The sequence below is a fragment of the Bufo gargarizans genome, chromosome 2 (assembly GCF_014858855.1).
Source record: "Bufo gargarizans isolate SCDJY-AF-19 chromosome 2, ASM1485885v1, whole genome shotgun sequence".
Classification (NCBI taxonomy): Eukaryota; Metazoa; Chordata; class Amphibia; order Anura; family Bufonidae; genus Bufo; species Bufo gargarizans.
In genome coordinates this window covers 91638527-91663287 of record NC_058081.1, presented here as the reverse complement: position 1 = coordinate 91663287, position 24761 = coordinate 91638527, and the positions used below count along the sequence as shown (strand labels likewise).

Sequence of the window (24761 nt, the reverse complement as noted above, 5' to 3'; positions counted from 1 at the left end):
TTGCAGTTGGAGGCTTGCTGTTAGGGGAAAGGTTTTGGGTGCGCGCAGTGTCTGGAAACTTCCAGGCGGTGTTTTTCCGGTGCAGCGAGGAGATGGTTCGCAGCCGGAGCCGGTCCCCGGACCGGCGGAGAGGTGAGAGCTGGATGTTGGGGTTCTGTGTCCTAGACAGGCGCCGGTTATAGGTTGTGGCGAGCGCCTTATGGTGGCGCAGGAAAGTGCGAGACAACGGCTTAAAGGGAACCTGCACCGGGATTTGGGGTATAGAGCTGAGGACATGGGCTGCTAGATGGCCGCTAGCACATCCGCAATACCCAGTCCCCATAGCTCTGTGTGCTTTTATTGTGTAAAAAAAAAAAAAAAAACGATTTTATAGATATGCAAATTACCCTGAGATGAGTCCTGTAGGTGAGATGAGTCAGGGACAGGACTTATCTCAGGTTAATTTACATATCTATCAAATCGTTGTTGTTTTTTACACAAAAGCACACAGAGCTATGGGGACTGGGTATTGCGGATGTGCTAGCGGCCATCTAGCACCCCATGTCCTCAGCTCTATACACAGAATCCCGGTGACAGGTTCCCTTTAACTAACCATCCCATACAACGTGCGGTCCTTGTATTTCCCATACTCCCAGAGCCGGACCATCTAACTGACGGATAGTTACAGCATTGAGGGGCGCCCCCGATCCCCAGCAGGTGCCGCCATGCACCTGACCCCTTGCCCACAGGATAGAGGATAGCTACTAGATGGGAGGGGGCCACTGATACCGAGAAAATCAGTGCGGAGGAGTCTTATATTATCCGCATGCGGTGTACACTTTCTGCAGCGTAATTCACACCACTTGACTCTAGGTGCGGATTGTATGTATGCGGCTTGTCCGTTTACGCTGTGGGCCTCGCCCTTACCCCCTGAGTCCGGCTGACCCACCCCATGCCGAGAACAGAGTGCCGCATCAGGTTTAGTGCGCAGATAGCCTTCAAGGGGCAGCCTCTTTTCACCATGGGTGGTGATCAAATGGTTAAACAGCTGGAGTCAGAGGTTTGTTTGCTCCAGTTGTCATTATGCAGCCAAGCACTCGCCCTAGGGCAGGCCAGCTCTCTCGTCCTTTAAAGAGCGCCTGTCAGCATGATCAACCCTATTAAATTGGTCCTGCTGAGTCAAATGATAGTTTTTTTCCTATAGAATGAGCCTGCTGCCCAGATATATAACTTTTTATCTTTATGCAAGTTTCTTATTTCAATCACCCGAGAATCTGGCTGGAGCCGTTGAAGCACCTCTAACGCGATGCCCCTCTGCTTTGGCATCCTTCACTCTCACCCTTTGATTGACAGGGCTAGATCTATGTTCTTGCCCCAGCGCCAAGACGGCGCAGTAACTCTGCGCTTGCGCAGTGGATCTGGTGAGCTCGGAAAGCAGCATCAGATCCACTGCACAAGAGCCAAGTCACTGAGCTGGCTCGGCACAGGTGTGAGGACACGGGACTAATGGAGGTCTAGCCCTGTCAATCAAAGAGGAGAGACAATGTCCCTGGTTTATTAGGATTGATCTTGCTGACAGAGGCTCTTTAAACTTCCAGACCAATGGAATTACGTGTGCAGCTGCAGCCAGTGACTGTCCTCAGCAGTGACATGCCACTTGGGGACTCATCACCTCTGAGACCAGTCATTGGCTGCAGCAGAGCATGTGACCATGCCAATGATGCAGCGGAAGTAAACAAGCAGGAGACGGGGCACACGGCGCAGGTAAGTATGACAGGTAAAAAGGACTTATTCCCTGACATTCTCTCCCAGTGTTTGTGTCGGTTTCCTTTGGATTCTCCGGTGCAAAGAGGAATAATCTGGGGAACGTAGATTGTGATTTCCACTGGGGACAGTGAGTGATGATGTCTGCATAGTGCTTCAGAATACGTCAGTGTTATATGTGAGGAAAGTAAGATGTCCTCCCCTCTCTAGTGTCTTCTAATGCAGCAAGATGTCAACCTAATAAATGTGTTTTCATGTTTGGTAGAACGCAGACGTTCCAGATCCACTTCCAGAGAGCGTGAAAGGAGGAGACGAGAGCGATCCAGGTCCCGAGAGAGACGGAGGAGCCGGTCACGTTCTCCACATAGACGCCGCTCCAGGTACCAGCGTGCAGTTTTTTTGCTTGGTCATCTGCTTGCACTATGATGTCTGCCTGCATACAGATATATACACACACCGATATATGGCCAGTCTGCCTGCATACAGATATATATATATACACACCGATATATGGCCAGTCTGCCTGCATACAGATATATACACACACACACCGATATATGGCCAGTCTGCCTGCATACAGATATATATATACACACACACACCGATATATGGCCAGTCTGCCTGCATACAGATATATATACACACACACACCGATATATGGCCAGTCTGCCTGCATACAGATATATACACACACACACACCGATATATGGCCAGTCTGCCTGCATACGGATATATACACACACACACCGATATATGGCCAGTCTGCCTGCATACAGATATACACACACACCGATATATGGCCAGTGTGCCTGGACTGGAAATTCCACATGGAGAACATAGAATGATATACTTTACTGTTATGTTGTCTCCTCCCCATAACTTCAGTCCTGCACCCGGGTCCTGTTCAGCCATCTTTCATTCACCAGCTTGTTTACGTCTGGCCGGATATGGACATGGTCAGTTGTGCCACTTAAGCCAGTGACTGGCTTCAGTGGTGGCATGTCTCCAAGAGGAACGGGACCCAGGGCGCAGGATCGGAGCAGCTAAGTAGGACTCTGTCATTAGGTGATCCACGCTAAGGGCCATAACTAAATTGTTAATAATTCCTGAAAAAACCCTTTTAAGAATTATTCCCATCTTGTAAAGTGGGGATATATCTCTAGGATTAGCCCTGATGATACGATTGGTAGGTGTCCGACCTGAGCAACGCTCACCAGTACTGAGAATGAAGGAAATGCACTGCACTATGTAGCACTGTGTACTCTTCTACAATTTCCTGCGCAGCGCTGCTGTGGAGCTGGGAACTGCTGCTGACCCCATTCATTTGAGTGGAGCAGGGCTGAAGTTCCTTGTTCCCTTGCAATGGCTAGGTGCATTGCTGTGCAGGGAAGGAGCTGCAATGCTGCATTTCCTTCATTCTAAGGATTGTGCGGGGACCTAAAAGTCAGACTCTCGTTGATCATAAAGTGATGGCAGATCTAAAAAAAAAAAAACACTAATTAGCATCAATGCTTGTGGCTGTAACAGGAGCTTTCATTACAGTATGATATTGCACACCATTCTGCTGTATTCAACATACCTGTACTGACTGTAGGGGAAATCATCTTGGCGTGCCTTGATCACCTGTTCTCGTACACAGCAACCAATTTGAGCACACAGAGCTGCAGTGTAAAGCATGAGGGAGAAACATAACACTGAAGAGACTGCAGGTGCTTCAGACTGTCCTAGGCCTCCTTTTCAGCTTGTCTGCCATAACCCGAATATTATGGGATAAATAATCGGCTGACGGCTAAATCCACACCTCGTGCCCTCGCCTCACCCCCATCTACCTCGTAAACGTGCACGCTTGTATTTGGAGAGGGTGCATGTTTACTTCAGTAGGGAGAGGCGGATAAGCTGCGGCTGGCTTGGAGAGAGAACAGCTTGCACATAGTGAAATCCAACATGCCCAATACTTCCTTACCCTGAAACCAGACTTGGGGGATACAGTAGTAGAGGTCCCCGTACCCCCTTACATTGTAATGTGTATGGCCAGCTCTACACTACCATGTACTAGGACTGGGTGATTATGACCTGAATTAAAATCGCCATTAATTGAACATTTTACCTTGATTCCATTTACTGAACGATTATTTTGTTAGTGATCTGCCCGGCAGACTGCTTGGGCCCCTGAACGTATCGCCAGCACTGTTCTGTTTAATGGGAATACCATCTGTCCCAAGAGAACACGATTTAGAGTGCCCTGGGAGTACCACCTGTACATACATGTACCCTTTATGATGCAGCAGCTAATGTGGTAGGAGCTTGAGATTCTTTTACATGTCTTTGGAGGAGACACCGTGTAAGGGAGCAGGGATTACCAAAGATGCTGCCTCCCATACAGCAGGTCCTGGGTTTGAGACCCGGCAGAGACAAGCTGAAAGAAGATGTAGGATAAAACTTGTCTATACAGGGCTATCCCCAAGCACTGTCAGAATGCTGAGGGGCCCCTCCCCCAGGGCATCCCACTTCATTGTCAGCGCGTGGACCCCAGGACTCCATAGAGCAGGTAACTCAACTATTATATTTCAATTAATTGCCCAAAACTAGCATGCAGTTACCCTGCAGTGACTGGTCATGGCTGATGAAGCAGAGCCAGCATTTTGGAAAATACATTGCAGGGAGCAATACCCATGGGGGTGGGGGCTGCATAGCCTTTTGTAGACCACAGCTGGGATTCCACTTTACTGTGAATTAGAGCTTTGAGATCGTTATGTTTTTTTTTTTTTTTTGTGGTTATCAGGTCACCCCGCCGGCACAGGTCTTCCTCCCTCTCACCTGGTAGACTTAAGGAGAGGCGTGATGACGATAAAGATGGTAAAGATTCAAAAGTAGTCAAGGAGCATCAGATCACAGGTGAGCGTGCCTTTATATGAGGTTTAAACCACGGAGGCTGTGTGCCACGTGTATTATGTCTTGCAGGCACTGATTTCTGCCTTTGCTGAAAAGGAGCGTGATTATTATTATTTTTTTTCTGATGTACCAAAATTCAGGCGCATGATTCTTGCACAAAATAAGCCTCCTCGCAGGTAGGTAATATCTAGACTACGCCAGGTTTATCACCCAGCATCAGCCACTGTGCTAAATCTGGCCCATTTGTAGCTGTTATTAGTCTACCTTCACACTGGCGGCAGCAGGTTGTTCCCCACCGGATCTGTGCTAACGCTAGCCCACCGTGCCGTCGGAAGTCCGCTCCGGATCCTGCTACGGCCACTGTGAAGTAGCCTTAGAAAACCCCATTCTGTCCATTGGTTCTGCATACACTTTCTTCCTGTAACCTAAATTATTTGGCGAGGGTGAAGCTGGTCATACAGTGTTGTAGTGGCAGCAGGGTCACTGGTTGTAGGCTTGTCTGAAGAGGTGGGTTTCCAGGTTTCTTTTGAAGGTTTCCACTGTAGGTGAGTCTGATATGTTGGGGAAGAGAGTTCCAAAATATAGGGGATGAAAGGGAGAACAAATTGGAGGTGATTGTGGAAAGAGCAGATAAGAGTAGGGAATAAGGTCTTGTGAGGATTGGAGATTGCATGTGAGATGATCCTGTGTGATCAGGTTGTAGATGGCCTGTATGTCAGTCTCCTCACGCTGATTAAGGTGCTCTCTCTCCAAGGAGAGTTAGTTCCCCCCCATCCTGCAGCACTTACAAATGCCCCTGCACTACAAGGCTAACTGCACACGTTTTAGCCGCCCGTCTTAAAGCCCCATAGCTAGCGGTGTATCCCCCAGAGTTATGAAGAGGTGCCGGCTTCCCCATAACTTCAGGGCATTCAGCACCAGTTCTAAATGTAAGACCTCTTCTTAGCTGGCTTACATTTGGACCATTTTCTTCACCTACAACAGCCTGCTGACCCGCCCCCTTCTTTAGACCTTGCGTGAGCGGGGAAAAGTCGCAGATTGCGGCGCAGCTAACCATTGCTCTGCCATGTGCACCTGAAATACGCCTAATTTAGGTGTATTTCAGATTAATAAATGACTGGGCTATCTGAGTTATAGCTACCTGTAATCCATATAAACATTTGACAGTTTTTCTCTGTATAAATCCTCCTCCCACTGTAGACGCTTATAAAGGCCATCGCTAATCATATAAGTTTATTCTGCAGCGGAGGAACTTGAAGGAAAGACTGAAGAGGAGATTGAAATGATGAAGATGATGGGTTTTAGCTCATTTGACACCACTAAGGTAATGCAAGTATAATCTTTTCAGTAGATCTGTGTGTCACAGTACATTACACTGTATGTTCCCCTTCTACCCTAAAAGTTACAGTGACCGCAATCGGAATGAAATAGAAAATGAGACACGAGCTCCTTACTCAGTATTGTAAGCCTCTGAATGTCTGGAGATATTCTCCCCTAGAAACTGGAGTATTTGCAGACTTCACTCTTTAGATACACTTGAACAATACCAATGGGTTGTAAAGAGCTTATGGCCTTTAGCTCCCTGACATATGATGCACCAGGCACCCTCCGGCAGTGACCGGATTCGGAGAGGACTCGGATCCTTGTTATTTAACCCCTCAGATGCTGCTGTCAGTAGCAGCCGCGGTATTGGGGGGGTTAGGCAAAGTGAGAGGGCTCCCTCTGTCCACCAATCAGAGACCCCACTGCTGATCGGTTGCTATGACAGCCTGGGGTCTTGTTAAGGCTCTCAGGCCTGTCATGGTGATCTGCCTGCAAAGTCATGTCTGAAGCTCAGCTTAAGGCTCCATTCACACATCTGTAATAATGGGTCCGCATCCGTTCCGCAAATTGCGGAACAGGTGCGGACCTATACATTCTCAATGGGGACGAAATAGATGCGGACAGCACACAGTGTGCTATCCGCATTTCCGGAGCGCGCCCCGATCTTCCGGTCCGCGGCTCTGGAAAAAAATAGAACATGTCCTATTCTTGTCTGCAATTGGGGACAAGAATAGGCAGTTCTATGGGGATGCCGGCCGGGTGTATTGCGGATCCGCAATACACTATGGACGTGTGAATGGACCCTTAGGCCTCTTGCACACGAACATGTTTTCATTCCATGTCCGTTCCATTTTTTTATACGGAACCATTCATTTCAATGGGTCTGCAAAAAAAGGCAGGTACTCCATGTGCATTCCGTTTCCGTATGTCCTTATTTCTATTCCGCAAAAGAAAATAGAACCTGTCCTATTATTGTCTGCATTATATTGGAGATGTCTGTGAAGGTTCTCGTTTATCCAGGTCATGGTATATCTGTAAAGAATAAATCAAGGCAACTGGACGTACTGTAGATTTCTTGAAAACTTTTCACTCGTTCTTCCAACGAGCTTTCTCAATTCTGAGTGACTGTACAAGAATTCTCTGGGAATAAATATGTAACTGAATCAACATCTGGTAATTATACCCAGCATGGGGTCAAAGGTGTGAAATAAAAAAAAAGTGCCGCACCTGAGGGGTTAACTGCCGCTGATCGCAGCTCCCTGTCAGAGGCAGGGTGCCGGCTATGCGATTCTGCTGCCGGCACCTGTCTCCTGTATTATGTGTTAGACTTTATTTGGGTCCAGACTTAACGTATTAGGCTACACAGAGCGGCGTCCAGAGATGTCCCAGCACTTACTATTATTCCTGGGAACGGCGGGCGAACGGAGCGGTGCCCAGGAATAATAAGTGCTGGGACATCTCTGGGCGCCGCTCTATGTAGCCTAATACTTTAAGTCTGGACCCAGGAAATTCCTATCATTGGTGGCGCAGTGCGCCTGCCCCTCTCTCTGTTCATCGGTGGCAGCAGCAGCACAGGGGGAGGGACTGCTTCCTTCTCCCCTGTGCTGCTGAGGGAACATGAGCGCTCATGTTCAGAGATACTAGACAGCGCAGCCCAGTATCAAAAAAAATGGAAATCCTGGTATCATATCGATACCGGGACAAAAGTATCGATTGGGTATTGAAATTTCAATACCCGCAACAACCCTACACCTTACATCACTAAAAGTACAACAGCAAGCGATCAAAAAGGCGTACGCCCACCAAAATAGTACCAATCTAACAGTCACCTCATCCCGCACAAAATGAGCCCCTACCTAAGACAATCACCCCAAAAAAAAAAAAACTATGGCTCAGAATATGGAGACACTAAAATATTTATTTTTTTGTTTTAAAAAAAAGCTGTTATTGTGTAATACTTAAGTAAGTAAATAAAATAAAGTATACATATTAGGTATTGCCGCGTCCGTAATAACCTGCTGTATAAAAATATCACCAGACCTAACCCCTCAGGTGAACACCGTAAAAAAAAAAAGTGTAAAAAAAACAAACCAACCATTTTTTGTCACCTTACATCACAAAAAGTGCAATGGCAAGCTCTCAGACTATGGAAACACTAAAATGATTCATTTTTTTTTTTTGTTTAAAAAATGAAATCCTTGTATAAAACTTACATAAATAAAAATAAAAAAATAGTATACATATTAGGTATCACCACGTCTGTGACAACCTGCTCTATAAAAATACCACATGATCTAACCTGTCAGATGAATGTTGTAAATAACCAAAAATAAAAACTGTGCCAAAACGGCTATTTCTTGTTACCTCGCCTCACAAAATGTGTAATATAGAGCAACCAAAAATCATATGTACCCTAAGCTAGTACCAACAAAACTGCCACCCTATCACGTAGGAAACTTCTAAAATGGGGTCACTTTTTTGGAGTCTCTACTCTAGGGGTGCATCAGGGGGGCTTCAAATGGGACGTTGTCAAAAAAACTGTCCAGCAAAATCTGCCTTCCAAAAACCGTATGGCGTTCCTTTCCTTCTGTGCCCTGCCGTGTGCCTGTACAGTGGGTTTTTGAAAATTTCTGAAAAATTTCAAGATTTGCTTCTAAACTTCTAAGCCTTGTAACTTCCCCAAAAAATAAAATGGCAATCACAAAATGATCCAAACATGAAGTAGACATATGGGGAATGTAAAGTAATAACAATTTTTATAGGTATTACTATGTATTATAGAAGTAGAGAAATTGAAACTTAAAAATCTGCAAAATTTTTGGTAAATTTGGTCATTTATTTATTTTTATTTTTTTATAAATAAAAATTATTTTTTACTCCATTTTAACCAGTGTCATGAAGTACAATATGTGACGAAAAAACTATCTCAGAATAGCCTGGATAAGTAAGAGCGTTTTAAAGTTATCACCACGTAAAGTGACACTGGTCAGATTTGCAAAACATGGCCTGGTCCTTAAGGTGAAAATGAGCCAGGTCCCTAAGGGGTTAAATAATAAAATGTGTCACAAAAAATTAACTCTCATATGGCTGTTTGAATGGAAAATTTTAAAAGCTATGGCTCTTTGAAAGTGGGGAGGAAAAAAACGAAATGCAAAGACAAAAATGAGCCTTAAAGAGGACCTTTCACTACTCTACAAACGAAAAACTAACTATACCTGTGGGCAGAGCAGCGCCCAGGGGTCCCCCTGCACTTACTAGCAAGTCTGGGCGCCGCTCCGTTCGCCCGGTATAGGCTTCGGTGCCTGCGCTCCCTCTGACTGTTTTCTTATAGGAGGCGTGTCCCTTGCTGCACTGCTGGCCAATCGCAGCGCACAGCTCATAGCCGCTCTGCCCACAGGTATAGTTAGTTTTTCGTTTGTAGAGTAGTGAAAGGTCCTCTTTAAAGGGTAAAAAAAAAAAAAGTCCAACATTTTTGAGTTTGCTGGCACATTCGTGGATGAAGGACAGGGCAAAAAAAAAGGTGCTGCTAGTACTGGTGCAGAGCTCTTATTTCAATATGGTGATGCCCGACACTACATATGTAGCTGCCAAAATGACCGTGTCTTTCTTTGTTCTTTCTCAGGGGAAGAAAGTAGATGGATCTGTTAATGCATATGCCATAAATGTGTCTCAGAAAAGAAAATACAGGTAAGGCCTTGCATGTCCACATGACTTTTTTTTTTTTTTTTTTTATGTAATTGGCTATACTTTTGTATAGGTAAGTGCAGCTTGCTCTTTGCTCCCCCAGGTATTTCAGTGGTGCGGCTAAAACAGCGTTGCTAGGTGTCCTCCGTCTCCTATCTTCTATGTACAGAGGCTGTAGTAGTGGGCAGTCCCAAATGTTGCGTGTGCGCTCCCGTCGGACCAGAATAGTGCCGATATTAGCGATAAAAATTTGCAATAAGAATATTCGCAATAAAAATTTGCGATTAGAATATTCGCAATCAACTACTCAGGAGGAAGAGGGCGTGTTTAAGTCTGCAGAAAGTCTGGTTAGGGTGAGGCTGTGCGTTCCCAAGATGAGCCGAATGAATTCTGGGTAGTTAGGGAGGGAGGTCTTAGCCTCAGGGTAAGGGTCCATTCACACATCCGTATGTGTTTTGCGGATCTGCAAATTGCGGATCCGCAAAACACAGACACCTGCAATTTGCGGACCGCACATCACAGACACTATAATAGAAAATGCCTTTTCTGGTCCGCAATTGCGGACAAGAATAGGACATGTTCTATTTTTTTTCAGGAACGGAATTGCGGATCCCGGAAATGCGGATTCGCATCCGTTCCACCCCCCTATTGAAAGTGAATGGGTCCGCAAATTGCGGAACGAATGTGGACCCAAATTACGGACGTGTGAATGGACCCTAAGGGCATTGGCGCCATCTTGAGAAGAAGTCTTGTGAGGAGCGGTTGCTATGGACGGAATCTTATTAAACAAGTGGTATGTGAACACAATAATTAGTGATTATGGATTATCACCACAGCGGCAACAACATATATGAAAATTGAATTTTGAGTGAAAATATGACGGTTATCCTTTAACACTTCAATAAATGGTTATTCCACTTGTTAAAAGTTATTCCCTAACTATTAGATTAGTGATGATCTTATTGCTGCCCCCGCCTTCCAAAATTATCATCATGTTGGGCATGCAAACTCTCTCTCTCCATTCATCTCTATTGGAGTTCCAGAAATAGTGAAGAGCTTTGCTTGGCTGTCTCTGGAACTCCCACAGAGAGGGGTACAGGGTACCCATTTTTTGATCACTGAGGCTCCCAGCAGTAGGGTCCCCATCAATTTAAGGTCTCATGCACGCGACCATATGTATTTTGCGGTCCGCAAAAAATACAGATGACGTCCGTGTGCATTCCGTATTTTGCAGAACGGAACAGCTGGCCCCTAAAAAAACAGCCCTATCCTTATCTGTAATGAGGGCAATAATAGGACACGTTCTATTTTCTTGTGGTACGGAAACGGAACACACACAAGTAAACTTCTGTTTTTTCCACCCATGCACATCATACAATCATCTTTGTCTCCCAATTCCAAGATCCACAACTTTTCGTCTTTCAGTTAACAAAGCTGTATGAGGGCTTGCAGGACAGGTTGTATTTTTTTTTTTTTTTTTTTTTTTTTATCCTGGTAGGGCCTTAATAGGCTTTCAGCCATGAGGGCCTTAGTTAGGCCCCTAGCTGTCATGTTAACCCATTGGTGTATAACATGAAGTGGAGGATCTGACTGAAGGAGGCCTCTCTTTGTCAAACACCTTATATGCTTACTATGGACTTAGTTTGACCATCTGCTTACTATGGACTTAGTTTTGACCATCTAGGATCAGAGTAATCTCCAATGCTGTTAGCTGCGGCAGAAGAATGACTGTCTGTCCACTGCTTTCCTGCTACTTATCTGGTGGGTACACTGACAGTACCCATAAGATCACTGTGCTCTATAGATCTCCAAAGTAAAAAATGGGGGTTAGTCAGCCCATCTCAGTGCGCAGGTGCACATCGCCATGTCTGGAAGCACAAAAGCAAAAACACAAATTATCAAGTAAATACAATAGTGCCATACTCACTATAGAAAATGTACTAATGCTATTTTATAAATGTGAGATTCTTGGCAAATACATTTTGTACAAAATTATTTCTGCCCGTCTGCCAACAACAAGGCAATCTCTTTAGGACAGGAACAGTACATACTACCTCCTCTGACCCCCTCCCCATTAAATTCAGGGAATGCAGGTCCCACATGCATGCTAAGCCCACTCTTTATTATACCTCTTTTACTGCACTCCTAACTAAGGCCTCATGCACACGACCGTTGTGTGCACTCATGGCCGTTGCTCCGTCTTCCGTGATTTTCTGCGGACCCATTGACTTTCAATGGGTCCGTTGAAAACTCGGAAAATGCACCGTTTGTCATCCGCCTCCGTGATCAGTGTATCCTGTCCGTCCAAAAAATATGACCTGTCCTATTTTTTTGACGGACAACGGTTCACGGACCCATTCAAGTCGATGGGTCTGTGAAAAAACACGGATGCACACAAGATTGGCATCCGTGTCCGTAGGCTACTTTCATACAGACGGATCCGAAGATCCGTCTGCATAAAAGCTTTTTCAGAGCTGAGTTTTCACTTTGTGAAAACTCAGATCCGACAGTATATTCTAACAGAGGCTTTCCCATAGTGATGGGGACGCTTCAAGTTAGAATATACTACGAACTGTGTACATGACTGCCCCCTGCTGCCTGGCAGCACCCGATCTCTTACAGGGGGCTGTGATCCGCACAATTAACCCCTTCAGGTGCCGCACCTGAAGGGGTTAACTGTGCATATCATAGCCCCCTGTAAGAGATCAGGGGCTGCCAGGCACAGGGGGCAGGCCCCACTCCCTCCCCAGTTTTAATATTATTGGTGGCCAGTGGTTACTGGTTGCCATGGTTACTTAGCAATATTAGAAGCATCATACTTACCTGCTGCGCTGTCTGTGACCGGCCAGGAGCTCCTCCTACTGTTAAGTGACAGATCATTAAGCAATGCGCCGCACAGACCTGTCACTTACCAGTAGGAGAAGCTCCCGGCCGGTCACAGACAGCGCAGCAGGTAAGTATGATGCTTCTAATATTGCTAAGTAACCATGGCAACCAGGACTGCAGTAGAGTAGTGTCCTGGTTGCCATGGTTACCGATCGGAGCCCCAGCGATTAAACTGGGACTCCGATCGGAACGCTCCGCTGCCACCAATGATCGGGAGGGGGGGAGAAGAGGGGAGGCCGCACACTGGCCACCAATGATAATACAATAGAGCGAGCGAGGGAGGGGGGGGCGCCGCACACTGGCCACCAATGATATTCTAACTGGGTAGGGAGGGGGGTCTGCCCCCTGCTGCCAGGCAGCAGGGGGCAGTCATGTACACAGTTCGTAGTATATTCCAACTTGAAGCGTCCCCATCACCATGGGAACGCCTCTGTGTTAGAATATACTGTCGGATATGAGTTTTCACGATGTAACTCAAATCCGATGGTATATTCTAACATAGAGGCGTTCCCATGGTGATGGGGACGCTTCTAGTTAGAATATACCATCGGAATGGAGAAAACTCCGATCCGATGATATAATAGGGACTCCTGACTTTACATTGAAAGTCAATGGGGGACGGATCCGTTTGCAATTGCACCATATTGTGTCAACGTCAAACGGATCCGTCCCCATTGACTTGCATTGTAAGTCAGGACGGATCCGTTTGGCTCCGCACGGCCAGGCGGACACCAAAACGACTTTCCTTCATGTCCGTGGATCCTCCAAAAATCAAGGAAGACTCACGGAAGTAAAAACGGACACGGAACTACGGAACCCGTTTTTGCGGACCGCAAAAAAAAAAACGGTCGTGTGCAAGAGGCCTAACCTGTCTGTCCCATAGGCTGATAGTAATTAGTGTAATTATAAAGCTGTGGCCTGCTCTCTTTGCATTTATTGGAGGCCATTTGGCACTAGATGCGGTAAAATTTAGAGTGGGCTCAGCATGTATGTGGAACCTGCATTCCATGAATTTAATGGAGGCCAGTTTGGCACCAGTGAACGTGGTATTTAGTGTATGTTCCTGTCCTAAAGAGATTGCCTTGTTGCTGGCGGACAGGCACAAAATGTTGTACAAAATGTGTTTACCAAGAATCTCACATTAATAACTTGGCATTAGTACATTCTCTATAGTGAGTATGGCACTATTGTATTTACTTTATTATTTGTGTTTGCAGAGTGCTGTTGCATTGTTTTTGCTATGTATATATTAGGGATGTCCCGATACCATTTTTTTAAGGCCTCATGCACACGACAGTATTTTTTCACGGTCCGCAAAAACGGGGTCCGTGGGTCCGTGATCCGTGACCGTTTTTTTGTCCGTGGGTCTTCCTTGATTTTTGGAGGATCCACGGACATGAAAAAAAAGTCGTTTTGGTGTCCGCCTGGCCGTGCGGAGACAAACGGATCCGTTTGACGTTGACACAATATGGTGCCATTTCAAACGGATCCGTCCCCATTGACTTTCAATGTAAAGTCTGGAGTCCCTTTTATACCATCGGATAGGCGTTTTCTCCAATCCGATGGTATATTTTAACTTGAAGCGTCCCCATCACCATGGGAACGCCTCTATGTTAGAATATACTGTCGGATATGAGTTAGATCGTGAAAACTCATTTCCGACAGTATATTCTAACACAGAGGCATGGTGATGGGGATGCTTCTAGTTAGAATATACTACAAACTGTGTACATGACTGCCCCCTGCTGCCTGGCAGCACCCGATCTCTTACAGGGGGCCGTGATCAGCACAATTAACCCCTCAGGTGCCGCACCTGAAGGGGTGAATTGTACTATCATATCCCGAGGGCAGACCCCCCCTCCCCAGTTTGAATATCATTGGTGGCCAGTGCGGGCCCCCCCCCCCCCTCTATTGTAATAATAGGTTGGTGGCAGTGTGCGGCCCCCGCCCCCCCTCCCTCCCTCTATTGTAATAATTTGTTGGTGGCACAGTGTGCGCCCCCCCGCCCCCCCCTTCCTCCCTCTATTGTAATAATTCGTTGGTGGCACAGTGTGCGCCCATCATCGGCCCCCCCTCCCTCTATAGCATTAACAAGATTCATACTTACCTGCGAGCTGCGATGTCTGTGTCCGGCCGGGAGCTCCTCCTACTGGTAAGTGACAGTTCATTTAGCAATGCGCCGCACAGACCTGTCACTTACCAGTAGGCGGAGCTCCCGGCCGGACACGAACATCGCAGCAGCCAGCAGGTAAGTATGAATGACCACTGACCAACCAAAGGGCCCAAAAACAGAACTATAACATTCCAAGGAGACGTTGTACTGTATGGGGGGCAGCCACAAGGAGACGTTGTACTGTATGGGGGGCAGCCACAAGGAGACGTTGTACTGTATGGGGGGCAGCCACAAGGAGACGTTGTACTGTATGGGGGGCAGCCACAAGGAGACGTTGTACTGTATGGGGGGCAGCCACGAGGAGACGTTGTACTGTATGGGGGGCAGCCACGAGGAGACGTTGCACTGTATGGGGGGCAGCCACGAGGAGACGTTGTACTGTATGGGGGGCAGCCACGAGGAGACGTTGTACTGTATGGGGGGCAGCCACGAGGAGACGTTGTACTGTATGGGGGGCAGCCACGAGGAGACGTTGTACTGTATGGGGGGCAGCCACGAGGAGACGTTGTACTGTATGGGGGGCAGCCACGAGGAGACGTTGTACTGTATGGGGGGCAGCCACGAGGAGACGTTGTACTGTATGGGGGGCAGCCACGAGGAGACGTTGTACTGTATGGGGGGCAGCCACGAGGAGACGTTGTACTGTATGGGGGGCAGCCACGAGGAGACGTTGTACTGTATGGGGGGCAGCCACAAGGAGACGTTGTACTGTATGGGGGGCAGCCACAAGGAGACGTTGTACTGTATGGGGGGCAGCCACAAGGAGACGTTGTACTGTATGGGGGGCAGCCACAAGGAGACGTTGTACTGTATGGGGGGCAGCCACAAGGAGACGTTGTACTGTATGGGGGCAGGACAACAATTTTTGAAGCCCCTCCCTCCTCAGTATAATAGTCTTGTGGCCATCATACAGTAATGTATATTTCTTCTTGCCCTAATGCCTGCTTTTAGAGATCAATGTGCAGCTTGCAGGCAGGAAGGGAAGGACCAGGGCGATAGAAGACAGACACAACACCTTTATTTCTTTCTGTCTGTGACCACTTGGGCTGGTTATAATCTTCTAACTAAGCTTTATACACTTACTAGGGTCGGTTCCTATAACTTTGTCTGGACTCTGGAGAGGCATTTAGATTGGAAGTTCGGATCTTTTTTATGAATCGGTTCATTCGAATCAGTTCATTCAAAAGAATCGAATCATCGGTTCACTTGCTGAGTCGGCTCTCAAGTGAACTGAAGGTCAAGAGGGGCTCGCTCCTGGCAAACACAGCTCTGCTGCAGTGGAGCAGACTGATGTAATTACAATGTATAGTCATGCAGGGTCTCAGAGAATCGTCTGAGAGTTTTAGTTAAAAGAATCGAATGAGTCAGAGACGTGTCAGAGTCCCTGCCAGGCTTCCTGCTCTGCGGCTCCCTGTGTGTACAGGGTGCATGCAGCAGTGTAGCATGTAGCAGAGCAGGAAGCCTGGCAGGGACTCGGTGACAGTCTCTGACTCATTCGATTCTTTGAACTAATAAACTCAGACGATTCTCTGAGTCCCTGCACGACTCCCCTGTGCTGTGAGTCAGTGCTGGACTGCTGGCTGCCTCTGATTGGTTGGAGGGCGGGGCTAGCTTCCACTGTCGGTCCTATTACACTGCCTGCTGCTGCCTCTTTGCTAATCTGACTGAGCTGTTTCGCACGGATCAGCTCAGTCAGAGGAATCACAGCTGTATTTGCTGTGCGAGATGCAGGGGCAGGCCGCGGACGGACACAGACACATTTAGAAGCGGCGCACAGGTATCGGCAGTGGTATCGGGGACATTTGCACGAGTACATGTACTCGTGCAAATGTCCGGTACCGATACTGGTATCGGGACATCCCTAGTATATATCTCCATCAGAGAGGGCAAAGAAGCAGAATGTTAAGGGGATAAAACAAATGTGGATTTCACCGAGTGTTGTATTTACTAGTTGTTCATCCTATGCTGTTTTGGATGAAGTTTAACTACTTTTGATAGGGGTGTGACAGGCTGTAACGATGGCAATGTAACTTGACGTACAGAGGTAACAATTACGTAGAGAATATTAATAAAATCCCCGATACATCTCTCAGTGGGAATCGCAGAAGATAACAGTAGAAATGACACGAAGGCCGTTCTGAACGCTCACTTACACAATGGTTACCAGGCAACAGTGCCAGGCAAATGAGCAAGAGCACATGTGCAAAAGATCAGGGCAAATTAGCTTATTCTGTAATTGTGACAGCATGTGTCATGAGAAAATGACCTATTGTTTAAATCGTGTTTTTATGATAAACCTATTTTTGAACTTTTTTGTGATATTTCTAATTTACCATACTACCAACTATAAAATCCTGCAGTTCGCGCACTGCCCACTAATAATGGGCGCCACCTCTTGGTCTGTACAGATCATTTAACTGAAGATATCTCCTTATCACAGGCCCGACTAAAGGGGTTGTCAGGGTTCAGAGCTGAACCCGGACATAACCCCTTTTTCACCCAGGCAGCTCCTCTGACATGAGCATCGGAGCATTTAGGCCCCTTTCACACGGACGAGCTTTCCGCGCAGGTGCAATGGGTGGGGTGAAAGCATTGCACCCGCACTGAATCCAGACCCATTCATTTCTATGGGGCTGTGCACATGAGCGGTGATTTTCACGCATCACTTGTGCGTTGCGTGAAAGTTGCAGCATGCTCTATATTGTGCGTTTTCCACGCAACGCAGGCCCCATAGAAGTGAATGGGGCTGCGTGAAAATCGCAAGTGCGTATGCGGTGCGATTTTCACGCATGGTTGCTAGGTGACAGTCTATTCACTGTATTATTTTCCCTTCTAACATGGTTAGAAGGGAAAATAATAGCATTCTTTAATACAGAATGCTTAGTAGAAGGTCAATTGAGGGTTAAAAAAAAATAAAAAATTAACTCCCCCTCCTCCTCTTGATCGCGTAGCAGTCGGTCTCTTCTTACTTCTTTAATCATGAGTTGCCGACTAAAGGACCTGTGGTGACGTCCCATCACATGGTCCATCACCTTGGTGATCAAGAGGAGGTGAGTTTAATTTTTTTTTTTTTTAACCCTCAATTGACCTTCTACTAAGCATTCTGTATTAAAGAATGCTATTATTTTCCCTTATATCTACACAACACTGAACCCAAACCTGAACTTCAGTGAAGAAGTTCGGGTCTGGGTACCACATTCAGTTTTTTATCACGCGCATGCAAAACGCATTGCACCCGCGCAATAAAAACTAAACGGAACGCAATTGCAGTCAAAACTGACTGCAATTGGGTACCTACTCGCGCGGGTTTGCTGCAATGCATCCGGACACGCTAGTCTGCAAGGGGCCTTAATGTTCCGATGCTCTCCCTTGCCCTGTGCAGGGAAAGGGCTTTTCCATTAGATCTGGTGACGTACCGGGTCTCTGCTTGGCGGAGGCTTCCACCTATCAGTGAGGCCCTCTCGTTTTACAGGCTAGAGAAGGGCTAAAGCCCGCCCATTACTGGTAACGTCACCTAGCAGTGTAAAAAATATATAAGCAAACCGCCTTATTCAGAGTAGGGCAAGGGAGAGCATCGGAGCATGAAATGCCTGGGTGAAAGTGTATGTGCTCTGAAAAAAATGACTAGTATCGCCTATATAAAGATAAGACAGGATCCACCTTTCACAATAGGTGATATCACAGCTTATCTACCCTCCTGACCTCTGTACAGGTCGCAGTGCTTGAATATCCAGAAGAAGTCTTTGAGGTCCCCTCCAGTCTAATGTGTCAATGGCCCATGGTGGCTGCTGTGAAGCATATCTCTAAATATCCAGACAAGATGGCTGCCCCCATAATCATGTTCAGGGAATAGAATATAAAAAAATCCACAATTAGAAAAAAAAAATGTTGATGTGTTGCTGTCTGGTTTGAAAGGGGTTGTCCTAGGTTCTTTAAGTGATGGCCTATATTCTGCATCACTAGCAAATCAGTGATGGTTCAACGTCATGTACCCCTGCAGATCAACTGTTCTGTGTAGCTACATCGACAGAAGTCAGCGCCAGAGCTACACAGCACCAGCCACATTGTAGTGGTAGGGGTACACTACTACAGCACTGCTCCCATTGAAGTCAATAGGAGCAGTGAACTCCCGCCACTACAATGATGATGGTTCTTTGCAGCCTCGACGCTGACTTTTGTCGATGTAGCTACACAGAACAGTTGATTGGTGGGGTGTCAGACCCCTGCTGATCTGCTAGTGATGGCCTATCCTAAGGATAGGTGATCACTTAAAGGGGTTATCCCATGATTAATATAAGAAATGATAATGCTAGTACATGACAATCTCTTTCTAACAAAGCTAGAACCAGCCCTGTACCTCATAGATCCAGAGATCTCCCCATTCATTGCTCTGCTAGATTTATATCAAGCTGGCTGCTCAAGGGGAGTGTCTCTTCTGCTGCAGCTAAGGGGTGTGTCTGAGCTCTACCTATCACAACTCAGAGGGTGTGTCCATGCTCTCCCTATCACAGCTCAGGAGGCAGTTGAAGGATGAAACTGAGCATGTGCGGCCTTCTCGGTGAGCTGGACAAAGAAATAAAAGCAGGCGGCGCTATACAGATACTTTTTATTGAATAACTCAGTGGCAATGCCATATGTTTAATTGCATGCAATTACAAAACTATTCATATCCGGGGGCTGGTATAAAAACTGTAGAATATTATTAAGGGCACAACCCCTTTCACTGCCAGAAAAAAAAAAATCAATTACATATTCCCTTTAAAACCAAGTCACACTGATTAAAACCCTATAGTGGAGATGAGATATAGTGTAGTACTCTATTCATGCATGCCATAGTATCTTCCTGTGCAGGCATGCCCACATAGGGCACTGAGCGTCACGTCCACTTCGCTGCTCTCTTCTAATGGACAGCCAGCAGTTCGGTAATGAGGAGCTCCAGGCAATGTTCCTTCTCACTGCACATTACACAGTTCACCTCGGTTATCTGGTCTTTCCAGCGCTGGGGATTCTTCCTGCTGTCACCGATCAAGGCTTCCTGCACTCCCTGAATAAGGCTACCAAAGTCTTATATGGGAAGAGCTGATGAGGTTTTCTAAAGAAAAACGTTCTTTTAATTATTTTAATCGATGGCATACTCGATTGCAAAAAATATTCGAGCCCTAGTCTGATCTCTAGTACCCCACTGACACAGCACTCACTCAGCATGCAGGGGTTGCATTACATTTTTCTGACAGAATAGAAATGTTGTTCTTAGCATTTTTGAGTATTTTTAGCCAAGGAGGAGTACAAAATAAAAAGATGGGTGGCTGCTTTTTGTTTTTTTCCTTCTTTTTTTTTTTTCTGGCTCTAATATTTGACACTATTTTGGGATACATATAATTTATTAACTTTTTGGGGGATGGAATTGGGAAATAAAGCAGCCCAGCCATTGTTCTATGCAGTTTAAATTTAGCGCATTACTTGTTTTCTGTGGGTCAGTACCATTACTGCAATACCAAAGATATGTATTGGGGCTCGTGCACTGGCCGTTTGTATAGTGCTTCCGTGGGTTTTCTATCCATGCCTCCACACCGCAAAAAAGTAGTGCAGAGGCATGCACAGGCAAGTCTGTGACACTGAGCCTGTGGCACGACGTAATAGGCGGGGGCCCTTCGTTAGACCGCTGGCCGCCATGCAGGGCTGTGGAGTCAGTAAGCCAAAGCCCTGACTCCCCCATACATGGCGCATGTTTAAGTGATAACTTAATTTAAGCTTTTTATCACCCTTATGATACAATAATCAAGCTATTTAGGTAAAACATAAGATATATATTTATTGGATACAACTTTAGAACACAAAAAACTTTTAATAAATTGTAAATATGCAAAACGCTGCAGTAAGGGCTCTTTCACACTTGCGTTGTCCGGATCCGTCGTGTACTCTATTTGCCGGAATTACACGCCGGATCCGGAAAAACGCAAGTGAACTGAAAGCATTTGAAGATGGATCAGTCTTCAAAATGCGTTCAGTGTTACTATGGCACCCAGGACGCTATTAAAGTCCTGGTTGCCATAGTAGTAGTGGGGAGCGGGGGAGCAGTATACTTACCGCCCGTGCGGCTCCCGGGGCGCTCCAGAATGACATCAGAGCGCCCCATGCGCATGGATGACGTGTCCATGCGATCACGTCATCCATGCACGTGGGGCGCCCTGACGTCACTCTGGAGCGCCCCGGGAGCCGCACGGACGGTAAGTATACTGCTCCCCCGCTCCCCACTACACTTTACCATGGCAAACAGGACTTTAGCGTCCTGGCAGCCATGGTAACCATTCAGAAAAAGCTAAACGTCGGATCCGGTAATGCGCCGAAACGACGTTTAGCTTAATTCCATGGGCATTAATTCCGGATCCGGCCTTGCGGCAAGTGTTCAGGATTTTTGGCCGGAGCAAAAAGCGCAGCATGCTGCGGTATTTTCTCCGGCCAAAAAACGCTCCGGTCTGGAACTGAAGACATCCTGAACGGATTTCTCTCCATTCAGAATGCATGGGGATAATCCTGATCAGGATTCTTCCGGCATAGAGCACAGACGACGGAACTCTATGCCGGAACAGAAGAACACAAGTGTGAAAGAGCCCTAAGTGGGGAAAAAAAATGTTTTCAACAAAAACATCCTGAATAACATTTGTGGGGTGAGCCTATGAATTTGTTCCGAGAAATAGTATTGCCTCCTTCATAGATGACCTCAAATCTGATCGAATTATTTTAAGGCTAGAGAACAGCCTCTCTATAGGACATTTAGGACATTTAATGATTTTTCCCACATTCTTAAGAAAATATCTTCAGCACATACTGCATTGAACTAACTGTACCGTCCATTGATTATATATCTTTGGAGTCAGTCGGTCTATTTTATAACGACTCTGACTCCACCAAAATGGACACCGACTCCACAGTCCTGCCGCCATGAGAGCCTCTTCCCTCCGTCTTAACTTCCTGGTTACTGCTGTCTCCATTGACCACAGCATCCAGAGGATTAGGCTGCCGGTATTGGAGTTATCTCTGATCCTGGCAGTTTAGGGTGTATTACACAGCCTGATTGTCGGGCGGGGAAGCGGTCCTTGCCGGCAATCGTCCACTCGCTAGCAAAGGAGACTGCTGCCGTTGCATGCAGCGATCTCCTCCCCATGCTGTATAGTGGTTTACCAGTGGCAGACCATTATTAAGACACCGCGATCTGCTGCCTGCTATATATTTCCAAAGATGAGTCAGCACTCCAATGAAAGTAGGGGAATAAAGGATCCATTTTCTACTTTCATTGGAGTGCTGCCTCGTCTTTGGAAACTATACTTATTTATAGCTGTCTAAGCCTGCGGCTGAGAGGACCTGCACCCGTTAATTCTGGTCTTGTGCTGCTGGGCTGCTTTTTTGTTATATATATTTTTTTTAACCTGTCAAAAGATCTGCATTGCCCGATGAATTTATTGCGCAATCGGTGGCAATATTAGACTGTCAGATAAACGCTAACGAGCATTACTACGAATGCTCATTAGCAATTAGCAGGTGTCCTTTTTACAGTGGAAGCTCAGCTCTGCCGGACGCCAGCGGTGATCCAATGCAATGTATCGGTGCAGCCTTTGTGGTGCCTGTTCAGACCCTGCAGCCCTCACCAGCATAACAGCGCAGGGAGTGATCCAGTTCAGGACCAAACAGTCTCATGCTGAGAAACACTGCAGAAAGATGTTTGCCAAGTGTAAAGGCATCTAATGTACCTGTTTTAGAGTATTAGTGCAGCCTCTGGCCCCTTGACTGCTTTTCCGTGCACAGTGGTGCCTCTGGCCGCGGCGGACGGTCTCATTCACTTGTATTGACCTTCAGTTCTGCACAGCAGCAGACCAAGCGACTCTGTGGAAGGCTTGAAGGGGCTGCAGCGGTGGCCCCTTCCTTGTCATTCTCTGACCTGTGGGATCTGATGAAGCAATGGCATATCTGAGCTATGTGCCTCCACGTTTAGATAGTAATAACTCTTCAAAACCACAGGCAATCCGTATTAAGGATAAAAAACGTGAAATCGCCTCACTGCTCTACATTGTTGGTTGTCACCAAGCTTTGGCTACTTTCACACTGGCGTTTTGGCTTTCCGTTTGTGAGATCCGTTCAGGGCTCTCACAAACGGTCCAAAACGGATCAGTTTGCATTCTGAATGCATCAGTTTGTCTCCGTTCAGTCTCCATTCCGCATTGGTGTCCGTCTAACGAAACTGAGCCAAACGGATCCGTTCTGACACACAATGTAAGTCAATGGGGACGGATCCGTTTTCTATGACACAATCTAGCACAATAGAAAACGGATCTGTCTCCAATTGACTTTCAATGGAGTTCAAGACGGATCTATCTTGGCTATGTTAAAGATAATGCAACCGGATTCGTTCTGAACGGATGCAGACGTTTATATTATCTGAACGGATCCGCACCAAACGCTAGTGTGAAAGTAGCCTTTCCTTGACACAGATGAATCTCTATTCAGTGATGATAAAATGATGGTTAAACCTCTAACGTTGTGCGTTTTGTATCCATGCAGGCAGTACATGAACAGGAAAGGAGGCTTCAACAGACCTCTGGACTTCATTGCCTGATGTGCAGGAGCGCTGTGTACAGTATGTATACTCAGGACCCGCCACCAGGGGAAGCAGTCACTGTGGTTGTGCCATAGGGGCATTGGTCGGGGTGATTACCCTGGGATCCTGTGAGACTTGAGTCGGAGGATGGTTGGGTTTAGTTTTCTCTTTTTATTTAGTTTTTGACTTGTATGTATTGTATTTGTATTGTATAATAAAAGGTTTTCTTATGTATTGCCGCCTCTCTCCGTCCCACCCATTATCATCCGTCATGCCACGTCCTTCCCATCACATTTGCTGACATTTTTGTTTTGGAACGTGTGATAAATTTGCCGGAAAACAACATTTTTAAACCCGCAAATGCATTTATGTATTAGGCTACTTTCACATTAGCGTTTTCAATTGCCGCTATTGAGATCCGTCATAGGATCTCCAATAGCGGAAGAAAACGCTTCAGGTTTGTCCCCATTCATTGTCAATGGGGACAAAACTGAACTGAATGGAGTGCACCAAAATGCGTTCCGTTTGGCTGCGTCCCCATCGCGGACAGAATAACGCTTCAATGGTGTTCATGACTGATCCATCATGGCTTTAGAAGACATAGTGCAACCGGATTAATTCATGATGGATGCATGCCGTTGTATTATTGTAACGGAAGCGTTTTTGCAGATCCATGACGGATCCACAAAAAACGCTAGTGTAAAAGTAGCCTTACCTAGAAGTTACTAAAAGGAAATGATGTAAGATGGTTTATGGCGTATTGTATGTGGCTCATATGAAGAGCGCTCTGCCTAGATTCATTTTCAGAGATTACAGTTCTCTTTTTATTGTGGCCATTTTAATAGGAATAAAATTGTAATTGATCTTTAAAAAATAAAATAAAAAAAATTATGCCCACTTGAATACTTATTGCATCCACCCCCATCATCCAGGCAGTCAGCTCCGTCTGTAGTGTTCGTCTGCTACATATGAAATATGAGGAGGGGGAGCCTTTTTTGTTGCCAGCTGGGGAGTGACCCTAGATATCCTATGTACTGTTTGTTTTTGTGACTACAGATAAGGCTCTGTCCACCCGTCCGCATCCGTTCCACAAATTGCGGAACGAGTGCGGACCCATTCATTCTCTATGGGGCAGGAATGGATGCGGACAGCACACAGTGTGCTATCCGCATTGCCAGAGCGCGCCCCCGATCTTCCGGTCCGCAGCTCCGGAAAAAAATAGAACATGTCCTATTCTTGTCCGCAGTTGCAGATAAGAATAGGCAGTTCTATGGGTGTGCCGGCCGGGTGTATTGCGGATCCACAATACACTACGGACGTGTAAATGGACCCTTAGGCTCTGTCCACACTGCAGCGTGTCAGTATGTTGGAGGTATACTTGGAAGTTTTTCCCAACATTCTCTGATATTAGCCACAGTAAAAAAAAAAATATAGGTGCACTGTATAGAAAGAGTAGAGTTTAAATGG

General features: G+C 46.3%; 1 protein-coding gene across 1 annotated transcript; it reads left to right on the top strand.

Annotated features, from left to right (window-relative positions):
- Positions 1-23528, top strand: SNRNP27 (small nuclear ribonucleoprotein U4/U6.U5 subunit 27). Its single transcript, XM_044283123.1, has 6 exons — positions 1-132; positions 2009-2123; positions 4526-4638; positions 5880-5959; positions 9581-9645; positions 23258-23528. The coding sequence occupies exons 1-6, from the start codon at positions 93-95 to the stop codon at positions 23310-23312; spliced, it is 468 nt and encodes a 155-aa protein (XP_044139058.1). The 5' UTR covers positions 1-92; the 3' UTR covers positions 23313-23528.
- Positions 23529-24761: the final 1233 nt, after the last annotated feature.